The sequence below is a fragment of the Hemibagrus wyckioides genome, linkage group LG24, assembly GCF_019097595.1.
Source record: "Hemibagrus wyckioides isolate EC202008001 linkage group LG24, SWU_Hwy_1.0, whole genome shotgun sequence".
In the NCBI taxonomy this organism is placed as follows: domain Eukaryota; kingdom Metazoa; phylum Chordata; class Actinopteri; order Siluriformes; family Bagridae; genus Hemibagrus; species Hemibagrus wyckioides.
Genome location: NC_080733.1, coordinates 8,362,695 through 8,376,432, shown reverse-complemented (window position 1 = coordinate 8,376,432; position 13,738 = coordinate 8,362,695). Strand labels below are relative to the sequence as shown.

General features: G+C 40.7%; 1 protein-coding gene across 9 annotated transcripts in view; it reads right to left on the bottom strand.

Annotated features, from left to right (window-relative positions):
• The window catches only part of trioa (trio Rho guanine nucleotide exchange factor a), a 109,681-nt gene that overhangs the window by 25,777 nt on the left and 70,166 nt on the right, over positions 1–13,738 (bottom strand). For all 9 annotated transcript variants that reach the window (XM_058377824.1, XM_058377825.1, XM_058377817.1 and 6 more), the window contains 8 exons: positions 13,236–13,427; positions 11,229–11,360; positions 10,813–11,043; positions 8,759–8,881; positions 7,911–8,102; positions 7,584–7,753; positions 1,838–2,012; positions 207–402 (listed from right to left, as the gene is read on the bottom strand). In XM_058377824.1, the coding sequence (XP_058233807.1) occupies positions 207–402; positions 1,838–2,012; positions 7,584–7,753; positions 7,911–8,102; positions 8,759–8,881; positions 10,813–11,043; positions 11,229–11,360; positions 13,236–13,427 (1,411 nt within the window). The remainder of the gene's footprint in view (positions 1–206; positions 403–1,837; positions 2,013–7,583; positions 7,754–7,910; positions 8,103–8,758; positions 8,882–10,812; positions 11,044–11,228; positions 11,361–13,235; positions 13,428–13,738) is intronic.

The following is a 13,738-nucleotide window of genomic DNA, read 5'->3' as shown; positions in this document are numbered from 1 at the left end:
CGCAGAAACTAGCCGGATCCATTGCATGACCATACTGCAAGTGACAGTGAAATAAACTCAGTCTGCACACAGGCTTAAGCCATGTGGATTCTCACAGATAATAAAAAGTAGGAATGAAAAAGACCAGGCTAGCAGAAATTGCCATGTGCATGTCCAGGTGAACCTAGACATCATATCTGAGTGTGTTAGAGGTGCGTGAGCCTCACCAGAAGCCTGAACTTCATTGACGTACTGCAGCAGCTCCTGGCCCTGATGGATGACGTCGAATGTGAGGTTGTTCATGGTGAGAGCTTTGTCTGCGTGGTGCTGCAGTCTCTGCTCAGCCAGTGTCAGGTCCTCTGTGTCAAAGTCACTCATCTGCTGTGACAGCTCCTCATTCCAGGAGTCCAGATCTGAGATGATCTGTGGAGAGCAGGGAAGGTTTAGCGTGCACTATAGGTTTCATGCTGATAAACAGACACTTAATCTGTTGTGGCGTTTTATATTCAACACGTCTCTTACCACCAAGAGGAATGTGTTATAATGTGAAAGCACACAGGCCTCCAGGGTAGAATGTAATAAAATAGTGAGGTCTTTGGGGGCAGCAGCAGATCTGTTACTGTTGCAAAAGTGTTTTTTAGTAGGCTTAACAATATTAGTGAAGTTTTAAAAAACGTCTTTCCATTCACACCATCTGGAAATCACAAGGTTTAGACAGAAGTTTGAAAGATGACTGTGACAAGAAAGGAGTCATATTTCAAATACTGGTAGTTTCATTCATTAAAGTAAAAGTATTCACAAGCACTAAAAACAAAAGCACCCTGAGCAGATGCTTGGGAAGTGAAACATGCGAAATGGTTTCTGAGACCCGGATCCTAAAGTTCTCCTCTCTGTAGCATGTGCTGGGGCTGACCTCATCCTGACCCTCACACTCTGCAAGCACAGTGTGTGCATGAGCGCTGTGAACAATCACTTTTGGCTACAGCTCTTTTTTAGCTTGTGAAAGCTGCAGCTCATTAATTGCTGGTTAATTGGAGATGAGACAGCAGGGAGCGCACAACTACAGCTGCTGGGCTTCATTTCAACTAACACATGGTTTTAGTTCAACACGCACACACACACTTCCATTTCCAGATTTATATTCCATTTGCTTTTTTGGAAGGGTTTTTTGAACTGTGAGGTTAATCTTAGTGTAGCAGGAAGCTGCTTTGGTCAGTGGTCAAGTCTGTTTCTCTGTTGGAGGCAGAGCTTTAACAAACTCTAGCTGAAGGGGATGTATAACAGAGAGACGGTGTTGCCAGGTGGCATTATGGGACAGCAGATTGGGGTGTGTGGCAGCATCAGCCATCAAAAATACTGCGACTGGCACAACATGCTCGTATCGGCACGGTTACAGACTTCACTGAAGAGCGGTGCTGTGATTCTGGTGTCCCGTTTATTTAAATGGGGGAAAAGAGACACAAGAAAAACAGGAAATTTCTGTTGACAAGGGTGAAAATAATGTTGGAAGGTGGAGATACAACCTCATCATGGCTATTATCTAACAGCGCTCATACTGGCTGTTTGTGTGTGTGTGTGTGTCTTTCTTTTTTCATTTCTGACTGCCAGCTTCATCCTGCTTAGAAATAAACCCTTGGTATCTGCAGTGCCAGTGTACACATCTGAGTTATTTTTGGTTTTCTGATTTATTTTAGTGATTGCGGATGAGAAAGGCTTTACATAAATAGGTTTTATTATTATATGCACAAAACCACACCCATACATAATTGTATGAGAAGTGAATACTCAATGCAATTCAAAACACTCTCTCTCACACACACACACACACACACACACAGGTGGCATTAGCATGACTCACATCAATGGCATCACGCTCAAAGATCCTGAGCTGGAGGAAGAGCTCCAGTTTGATCTTCCGCTCCTGGAAGAGCTCCTCCATCTGAGCCTGAGCCTCATCCAGCTGCTGCAACACACTCTCAATGTGGTTTATGGAGCTGTTGTGTGGGACCTTATTGCTCGAAATGGCTGAATCTCTGCAGGAAACACACACAGTACATGTCAGAGGTCATTTCACAGTACAGAGATATTATTTAATCACAGAACGAGGGTTTTGATCACATGACTTGGCTTGTAGTTCATTCTGCTTTTTGACTCGCGTTAATATCATTAAACATTAAGATTCAAGATAATCATGTGTACCCAGTGAAGACACACACAGTACCGGTGCTGTTCATTGTCATTCTTCATTACATTATTCATTTATTTATTTAAGAAAGTTTGACTGTCCTAATATACAGTAAAAAGCCTTCTCTGTGACGTTTTAAGAAACATGTAATAGATCTAGCTCCTACAGTAAGGTTTACCCGTGGGAAAATTAAGAACCCGTACTTATGGTTTACTGAGTTTGTTTTCCAAGCTTAACAACGAGAGTGGTTAAACTGGTATTGTGGGAAAAGGACGCAAACATGAAGCAAAAAATAATAAATCACAGCACTATGGTATAAAGCTGCTTATATCCCCCACACACACACACGGGTGCAAATTTAACTTTGCTGAAAATGACCTCACAAATCCATTGTTCGGGTTAATTAGCAGCCGGAGTCTTCGTACATTACTAATCCCATCTTCCACTTCATTCATATTCAGCACTGGATTATTTCTTTCCACAAAAGCACATTATTGCTACTTGCACTAAAACCACTTCATTATGTACAACACTGCTACAATAATACATGTTGAATGAAAACAAGAAGAAACGGATCAAAATAATCATTTCCTGTAATATATACAGCGGATATGGAAAATCTACACACCCCGGTTAAAATAGCAGGTTTTTAGTAACGTAACAAAATTAAACCATAGATTAATTGTGTACAATTATTTATTTTATTTTATTTTTTATAAATTTCCTTGCAAAAATAGTCCAGATCTATCAAATAATCTATTATCTAATCTATCTCTTCAAATTATTCCACGGGTTTTTCACTGGGCTTCAGAGCTCTGGGCTCAGGCAGGGCAACACGATAAACACTGATCAACTTCTTTTGACCTTTTCTTGACTTGTTTTTGTGTTTTAGATTGTTATCAATGCTGAAAAGTGAAACTTTCCTTCACCCTTAGCCTGCAGATGATATAGATATCCGTAGATATCAATCATTCCATCTATCTTTATTCAAGCCCCATTTCCAGCTGAAGAGAAACAGCCCCATAACATGATGCTGCCTTCACCATGCTTCACCAGGAGCCCTGTGCTTTTTGGGTGATACACTGTGCTTTCATTTCCAGCTGAAGAGAAACAGCCCCATAACAGGATGCTGCCTTCACCATACTTCACCAGGAGCCCTGTGCTTTCTCGGTGATAGACTGTCTAGTTTTTGCTCCAAATATACACTACCGCTCAAAAGTTTGGGATCACTCAAAACTTACTGTTTTCCAAGGAAACACACGAAATTAGTCTGAATAGAAAATATAGCAAAAGAACAGGACATGCTGACATGTCAGAGTTAGAAATAATGATTTTGATGGAAATGATGAATGTTTTCTTCAAAGTTTGCCTTCATCAAAAAAAACACCTTTTACAGCAATTACAGCCTGGGCATTCGAGCTGTCAATTTTTCAAGATAATCTGATGAGATTTCACCCCATGCTTCCTGGAGCATCTCCCACAAAATGGATTGGCTTGATGGGAGTCTTCCTCAGTAGCTGAAATATGCAGTGATCTCAAAATTTTGAGCGGTAGTGCATCTTTTTCCGATTTATACCTGATCATTTAAAAGGGTGTGTAGACTTTTTATATCCACTGTAATCAGTCATATCGTAATCAACAAGGCCAAATTTAATTAACCCATAACTTGGAATAATTTAAATCAGTAATAAACTTATAAATAAATGTATTTTAAAAAAATATATAAATAAAATATTTAAAAAATATATTAAAATAAATTTAAAACCGTAATAATAAATGTTAATCTTTCACGGTGAGTAGCACAGTTAGCCAAGCAGGCCTCAGAAAGAAACCATTTCTATGATCATGCAGTCAAATCTAAGTTCAATCCGCTGGCATGATCCCTGTGTGAAAAGTAAGGGACTCCAGGTTACGGTGTTTCAAAAGCCAGACACAGAACGTACAGAAAATTTCTTTCCAGCTCAGAACGTAATGTTAATTGCTTGACCTTCATGACAGAATAATTTACACCTTCATTATAAAATCCAACAAGGTATAGACTTGTAGGTTTGATGTATTGGAAGCATGCAGCTGTGTGTGTGTAGCGTATATATGCCAGCATGTTACAGTGGGCTGCAAAAAATAAATAAATAAATAAATAAATAAATAAAAACCCTCTGTGCATGGGTGGATGAAGTACTCCTCTACATAATTAGCTGACAATTATTAAAGCTGTGGTTACGCAACCAGGACTGTATAACAAAGTGGCAGGCGTATAAGAATGAGTGGGGAGGAAGAGGGTGTAAGTGAGTTTCTGAGAGATGATGACATCACCGATGACTCTCTGATTAAACAACTCACAGCCACATCACTCCATCTCTGTTCACCTCTGATGCTCCTACCACCTCTTAATCCAGCTCTACATTATCCATATTCACTCTCCTCCCACACTCTATATAGTCCACATATGCAGTACATCCACTTCTCTATCTACTGAGATTCTTAAAGGTACCATTAATAATTTTAGTACATTCTTAGAAACTTGGCCAATAGTGATCCAAGATTTCGGTCATGCTCTCTGGGTGCGATTGATGGCATACATGTAGTTGGTCATGGTCATGCTTGAGCTCATGTATTAGGAAATGGGCAGGTTCCTCAGGGGGTGTTACGCTGCCCTGTGGCACAGCATGAGCACAAGTGGCTGACTTTATATCTATCAGAAGAAGCATGCGTTAGCACACAACCTCTTCAGTTTTTTGGCTGTCGTATGATATGGCTGGCTGAATGCTGGTGGGTGGGAAATAGCAGGTAAGCTAATGAGAAGAAGAAAAATAAATCAAACAATTACAGCCTTTTTCTTTCAATGCTCTCAAAACATATGTGCATATACTGCCTAGTTATGTGCTTGAGCGTTGGTGCAGGGAAGAGCATTGTGGACTGACAGGCAAGCAGAAATACCCCCCCCTTGCCCTGTTTAGCTGCAGGTTTGTGGTCAATATCGATTTTTCTACAGCACCTGAGGTAGCACAGAAACCAGAGTTTTCCATAAAGCACATCATTTTTTTGAGAGCGGAAACATGAAGAGAACTGTTATTAGAAACAGCAGAGAAAGCTTTTTGTATTTATAAATGACTTTAATCTCCTAAATAAGACTAAGTTTCATGTGCTTACACAAATCTCCATCACTAATTAACGAGCTTTAAAGGTTCAGCACTTGACAGCTAAATGGCCAAGTCACTTTATGGCAAGTGCATCATCTTTATGACAGCTCTTTATGATGCATCTCTATCATCTTTATGACAGGATTAAATTATATGAGGAAACACCAAGGATGCCATATACATTACTGTGAAAACTCAGCCCATGAAAAAAAAAAAGGACATAATCTGTCATGACAGGTCAAGAAGTTACATGCCATCACGTTCAATTTTAATGCCCTAACTGCTGACGTGTGCACCATGCATCATTTTTTCTCCACATATTATGATAATACAAATAATAACAGGGATTAATGGAGAAACTTGAAGGGAAATAAAGCGGTGTGAATGTGCAGCATGACTATGTAAATGTAACTTTTCATAATAAATGTATTGTTTTTGCACAAGGCATATTTGTCATGCACAGCAGCTCATAGGCTCATTAATTATGTTGAATATTCAGCCTTAATAATGTAATAAGAAGCATTAGATTTTGGCTGCACTGTTATACTGGCTGGCTGGTGTGTGAGGTTTGTGAGGGTGAGAGTGACGTGGATAAAGCTTTGCAGGAGCAGTGTGAGCCAGCTGACAGAGAAACAGAGAGCTACACTGCCTGCCTGAGGGGTGCTGAGAGACTGAGAGACTCCAGGACCTATAACAAGCTTCTCTTTCTATCTTTCTCACTCACACACACACTTTCTCTCGCGCTCGGAGCTTACATAAGCAGACAGAGCTGCTAAAATTCAGATTCACGTTTCTCTGCTGCAGAACGCTGCATATAGATCATGAATGTGTCAAAAGGATTCTGCTAGCAGTGCAGCAAAATGGGGAATAAGAGGTCCAAAATCGAACAAGTCATTCTGCAGCGCTGGGTGAAACTGGGCTGATATGGTTTTCATTTTTTAGACTCAAATTAGTATAACACTTTTATTTTAATTAACATTGATCATTTTCTCCATTCTGGTGTTACTGGGACAGATTTGTAGTCAATCAAAGCTTTCCAACCTGAACTGCATGATAGTGCAGTTATATTTGCATGAAGTGCAAATATATTGGGCAGATTTCTATCTAATACTGGTGCAGGTCTGCTTACTGTGAAGAGGAATAGAGTACAAAAACATAACACATTTTCCAAATATTCCCTTCATAATCCGCACGTCTAATGTCCTTTCAGAACCTGTGAAATGTTTGCACTCAGCAGATATCATTGACCGGTGATCTGCTGCTACTCAAACAGTTTTAACAGGTCTGTGCCAATGGCCTATGGAGAGCAGGAGAGCAAAAATAAGCTGTGCTTTTCTAGCAGGAAAACCCGTTGAGCTTTCAAAACATGTAAGCAAATGGCAGTATTTAGTAGTTGTCTCAATTTTGTTTTAATTTAGAGGAAAAAAGAAGGCCGCAGGTTTGCCATCTCTTTGAGCGATAGCATGTACTAGTGTACTATGATGTTAAAATACAGAGGTCCTGGTCCGACTTTCGTCGAGATCAGATGTTTGATTCCCAACAACGACGCAGATATCCATAATCAGGAGTCTAAAGCAAAAGCTTATCTGGAGTGAGACAGATGGCACACTCTCTCTCTCTTCTGTCAATCACAGTGACACTAGCAAACCATGGGGCAACAAACACACAAAACACAAAAAAAATCCCCACAGCCAACAATTGCAAAAATACTGGGCTACTGTTCTCCATCACATCTAGTTAGCATGCGCAGCCTTCTGTGCATCTTCTCACTCTGGCATGCATATATCACACCATGGTCCCTACTGGACTGTTTAATGTTATTAACCAGGCTTGAGCTGATTTACAACTGTAACAATTTCTATTAAATTGGGCGAATCAAATGCCAGCAAAATTGTCTAGAGCTTAAAAAGCCTTTCACACGCAGGCTGTGCAATTGCTCCATCTTTCTCCTTTCACTCCCAAACCGAAAAAGGTCAGAATTCCCTCTCAGTAAAGCAGGTAAAAGCTGCTTCCTTCCTTTTTCATGTCATGTGGTAACCATGGTAACCACATTGCAAAGCACAGCTAGCCATGTCCGAATAACTTTTTTTTAATGTATTAATTTAACAAAATGAAGACCTAAAGTGATTTGATTGGATGTGTGGATAAAACAATACACTTGAAATGTGTAGAATCCTAATACACCAACAGGTCCACTTGAAGCTAAAGATGAATGATGTAGGTCATGTTAAGGCATGAAGATGTTTGAGAGAGCAGGTTTTGAGGTAGAGCGAGTGTACCTGAGCTGCTGAATGAGATCCTCCCCCTCCTTGATGACATTGACTGTAACCTGCAGCGTGGTTTGCTGCTGCTGGCCAAAGCGTTTGATGAGATCCTGCACCGCCTCCACTGATTCAGCGTACACATCATCCAGCAGCTCCTTCTGTAGCTCTTCCAGCCACGTCCATAGCTGCAGCACAAAAACACACACACCACATGTCTCAAAGCTGCTTCAACAAGACACTTAACCCTGCGCTATTCCAGAAGTGCTTAAATGCTCACTGTGTTTGAGACCAACGTGCAGCAAATCAGAATTTTTTTCAAATAAATCAGAAACGCAGAAGCACCTCTTTCACGTGGGTGTGGAAGGCGACGGACATGTCGAGCAGGACCTTACGCTGCTCTACCCGCCTCACAAAGTCCTGGATGCGATCCTCCAGCTGGTGGGCGGCCTGGTAGATCTCCTCCGGGTCACACTCGCCCGTCTGTGCCAACTGCTCTGCCGCCTCCAGAAGCTTATCTGCGTTGGTGTATGTGTTCTGAGCCATGCACATACACATGATACATACAGTCAAGGCTACAGTACAGCAACATACACAACATACAGTACAATACTGTACACATGCCATTTACTGTTCCCTGGCACTGATGAAGATTTCCTAAGCAGCACTTTTCATCCTAATCACTATCTGATCAATCTGCTCTCTCTATACAATATATCTATCCATCTGTCTGTATAGATAGACAGACAGATACATACATAAACAGACAGACAGATAAACAGACAGATAAATAGATCTACAATATATCTACATGATGTGTCTATCCATCTGTCTGTATAGATAGATAGATAGATAGATAGATAGATAGATAGATAGATAGATAGATAGATAGATAGATAGATAGATAGATAGATAGATAGATAGATAGAGACAGAAACAGACAGACAGACGGGTAAATAGACAGACAGCTAGATAAATAGATCTACATGATGTATCTATCCAATTGTCTGTATAGATAGACAGACAGATACATACATAGACAGACAGACAGTTAGATAGATAAACAGACAGACTTACAGATAGATAAACGACATACTTCTATTTAACAAGCTAAGTAAACAATGCTACTAAAAAGAAAGCAAAAAGCAGGTGAGACGAAAGGGAAAGAGAAAGAGGTAGAGAGGGGTGCACACCTGTGCCACTTCCTCAAAGTCCTCATGGCGTTTCTGCAGTGCTCTGGCACGATGGAGAGATTTCCCCACTCCTGTGTGTTTACTGAGGAACGCCTCACCGTGGTTCTCAATCCAGTCCAGCACCTGCACGTGGGTGCGCACACACACACACACACAAAAGTAGAAATTAAATCATGTAGCGTTTTACCTTTTCCTCGTGTAAGACAGATGTGAGAATAGTTCTGTCAAACAACTCGAGCTAATGATGCTGCAGCACAAAGGCAGCATAGAAAAGCTAAATATGCAGATGTGCCCTGAAAAGGTTGTGTGTTCCCTTCTCTGTTCCTCTGTCTCGCTGTCACTCTCCGAGTGCACTGCACCTGAATGCTGCAGAGAACTCTGGTTTCCATAGCAACAGTATCCCGCTCTATAAAGTGCTGAGAGTGGTAGCGCATTCCTCCATACGCGAGCACCCAAAGCCTCTCGCACGACAGATCGACTCCAGCACACGTTCATCTAGAAATCCTGCAACTACGGAGAGCGCGCTGCTGCAGAGACACAGACTGAGACTGAACTAGAAAGACACAAAGTGGAAAAAAAGGCAGCACAGGAGGACATTCCTACTGTCTAATTATGTGTTTATTTCTGTTGTGTGCACATGAAAATAAATCGATGGTTCTTCTTGCCAAGATGCTGTGGTGTTGTTCTTCTGGCTTGATGAAAGACATGGCATCGGCAGTAATTACACATTTGGCTATAGCCTGCCCAAACAGACATGTGCTTTTTTTAAAGGCAGAGACCGGTCTGCAGTCTCTCACTGGTCTGCAGTCAAACCCAGTGGAAAAGCGAGCAGAGGTTAAATAGCGCTCAGAGAGGCAGAGGCGTTCCAGCCACTGTGCACCATTACATCAGCAAATTAGCAAACATCATCCTGCAACCTAGAGGCTTCGCTTTTAATTATTCATTTACATCCCTCTTCCTTTCCGCCTTTATCCTTCCATCACTCCCTTAATGCTCTTTAAATCCCCACTTCAGGCTCTGAACCTGACAGGGGTCTGTGTGTAGTCAGGCTAAACTGTGATAGGCTTTAATTTTTAAAAAAAGTGCAGTGGTGACATATAATAAAATAAAGCTATAAAATAAATAAATAAATAAAAATAATAATAAAAATAAATACAATTTAAATAATAAAATAATTTAAAATTACACCAAAGAAACCAAATAAAAGAAATCAAAATTAATAGAAAATAAAAATTAAACATGGTGTCTGCGAGCATCCTAGTGTAATAAGACCTTATCAGTGCCATGTGGTCAAACAGACACCAAATAGGTTGTGAAGTAATCCAAATATATAATCTATAAAGGATGAAATAAAAGAGAATGCTGTTATAGGAAATGAATCAGTGATGTAGTGTGATGTGATGTGCTTTATTCCTCTTACACCACTGCAAGATAAAACCTAATGAACTGAACCTATATCCCTTTATAGTTACATTCAGTGTCATGGAACGTCCACTACATACACTTACTGCTTATAAAGCGCTCTGACGCTAGAGTTACACTAGTGTTCGTGTATTAAACAGCAGACATGTCTTCTGTGTTAAATAACATATTTTGATTTTCCCTGTGAATGAGCTGTTACTATAGAAACAATAACATATTAGAAGGTGTGCATTAACGATCCTACAGCCTACACTACTGCCAGAGCTGCTGTTAAACAACATAAATCAACACCTATTGACCAAATCAGATGGAGAATTCAACAGTGTAGTGCTATAAATACAGAAGCTCAGCATCTTTAGTAAAACTTGTGCCATCTAAATGTTATTCAGCTGGTTTTGATTTTTTATTTTTTTTTAAATTTCCTTCTCTGTGTTTCTGTGTATGCTAGGTCAACATCAGCCTCACATTAATACACACCTCATCTAACTGACCCCGTATTATCAAGCATCTTAAAACATGTAAGATCGAATAAAGAGTGCAAAGTGCAATTTCCGACAAAAACAAAAAGCAGCTCTGCATACACACTATTCTCAGCTTGCTGACACATGTCTCAGGGTGTGTGTGTTTATTACCTGCTGGACGTCCTGCTGAAACACACACAGCTGCAGGCGCTGGTGCAGACGCACTTTGCGATGCTGCCAGATGTTTTCCAGCTGTCTCTGGTGGTGGAGCACCTCGTGAATGATGTCCAGTACGTGATGAACGGCTTTCGAGTAGTTAGCCGAGGCTGTCAGGGAATCGGCGCTGCCAGGGGTCAGGGGTCGCTGAAGTTTGTCTAGTAAGGCTTTGCCATCTTGACTAACCTGTGTAAGGAAAACATGTAAGGGGGAAAAGTGTGTTAAAGGAAAGGTTTATAGTGTAGGATTATTTACTGCATTCTTAATTTTTTTTTCATAGTATAATTAGATTCAATTGTGTCTAATCCAGACCCATTGTGCAGAAATGCAGTCTCTTTATTCTTCCTACACACACCCACACAGTACTGTACCTCAGAATAGGCAGTGGTGATGTGTTCGTACAAGCCCTGGTGATGATGGATGGCGTCTTCTAGGTCCTGGAGTTCAGAGGGCAAATCCACCTCTCCACACGCCTTACACCACGAGTCCACATTACTCATGTACTGTAGATATAAGACACACAGAAGAGATATAAAGAAGTCCTCCAATGTTGCTAAACATCATCAATAACACAGCCATATTCACAGCCATAACACTCAACCTACGCATGTCCATGTTATTAACTATTAAAGAGAGTGAATAACATCTTTTAGCATTATAATGAATTATCAAGCTGTAGAGTTTAATAATATTAAATAACTAAAAACACTAGTTAGGTTTTCTATATAAAGTATATAAAAGGAGGGAAAAGAAATGAGGCTAAAGTATGCTAATAAAGGAGAAATACTGTAACAAGAACAGGCAATAGCTTCAATAATGAAGTGTAATAAATATTTTATCTGATGGAAAAAAAGAGAGGAAAAAAACCACCCCTCATGACCATTGACCATTCATCCCAGTAGCCTGTGGGAAGCCCCTGTTTCTGAATCTGAAACAGAATACATGCATGAGAACGGCTGAAATCAGGCTTTGTGTGCACTGACAGAGATTGCTGGATGGGGCAAAGCTGACAGGCGAGAAACCTCTGGAAAAAAGAGGGCAAATCTTGCAGCTGCATGAAGAGGCAGCAGACATGAGAGGAATACTGCAGCAGCACAAAAAAATAGGGCAAGCTCGCCTCCTGCTACAGTGCGGTCTTATACACGCAGCATATACACTCATTATGCCTAATATTTTGTTGGTCTTCTTTCTGCTGCCAAAACAGCCCTGCACTGTGTATTGGACCACTTTTGATAGATACTGACCACTGCAGACCGTGAACACCCCACAAGAGCTGCAGTTTTGGAGATGCTCTGATCCAGTCGTCTAGCCGTCACAATCTGGCCCTTGTCAAACTCGCTCAAATCCTTACGCTTCCTGTTTCTAACACACCAACTCCGAGGACAAAATGTTCACATGCTGCCTAAGATATCCCACCCACTAACAGGTGCCATGATGAGGTGATAATCAGTGTTATTCACCTCATCTCTCAGTGTTCATAATGTTATGCCTGATCAGTATATCAAGGCTTCAACAGCAATGATGAATCCTTAAATCTGATTGGTCAGTAAACGGTCAGTAAATCTGATTGGTCAGTAAACTTTCATAATTCTTTTTTTTTTGCATATGTATAAGCCTTTTTAAAAAAAAAAAAAGATAAGAAAAACATACTTTTTTACTATCTAACAGTTTAATCACAGAAACTCCTAGACTATTTGAAATCTCTTTACAACACTGCAGCACTGCATTCAGCTCAGCAATGTATCTTCCTTGCCTCAGTCCGTCTGTCTCGCAAATCACTATTACCTAAGTATCAGTGGCATTTTCCTGAGGAAATGAATGAATAAAGGAGACAACGCAGACGGCTCAGTTAGAGCATATCTGCAGTGGGCGAGGTAGACTGTGACAGAGGAGGAATGTGAGCACAGTGTTATAACTCGACCCCTTCTGGAGATTTAGATATGACTTTGTTTAGGGTGTTTTGTTAAAGTGCTCATATTACATTAGCAGCAAAGGTTTTCCCCCACTTTTGACATGAAGAATTAACGTCATCCTCGTCAGCCACACCTTTAATCTTTAATGTTGTTCTCTCGGCTCTGTCTGCTATTCCGTGTGTGTGTGAATTGAAGTGTAACCCTGCCCTTTAAAACTAAGACAGTCAGCATTAATTTCATACATTTTACCAATTGCATCTGTTATGTCTAACCTCATTAGCATTCCAGACTCCTCTTAATAAAACCTAACACTGACTTTACACTTCCATTTAACTCACGTGACTGATGCGTTTTATCTGACCGGATATATCTGGGCCACTCACAATGCACCGATCAATAGCTTTATTACTTCCACCACCACCGGTCACTAGAGCTGTGTTAAAACAGCGATGTGTGTTTTCTCACCTGGTCACATTTCTGATGGAAAGTAGCAGACATTTCCAGCAGAGTGCTCCTCTCGTCCAGCGCGGCGGCGAAGGCCTTCCACTCCTGCTCAAGCTGACCCGAGATCTGTTTGATCTGCTGCGACGCATAGTGGCCGGCCTCCAGCAGCCGGTTCCCCACAGACATAATGCGGTTAATGTTCACGTACACATTCTACACAAGGACAATGGAAAAAGAACAAATTGCAAAGAGTTAATAAAAAAACAAACACGAAAGAGAGAGAGAGCGCTTGAAAATGATTGCGGGAGTAAATTCATATTCATTAAACTTGATTTTTACAGCCTTTAAACTTATGCTAAGGGTTTAACTCTGTATATGAAGACTAATATGAGAGTGCTGGAAGCTGGAAGGCATCCAACTGGAGTTTAACGTACTGGTCATTATTTAAGTGAGGCGGTTTAATCTGATTAATCTGCTACAGATCTATAACTCATCTCAATCTCAGACAGGCAGCAGTAAAAGTC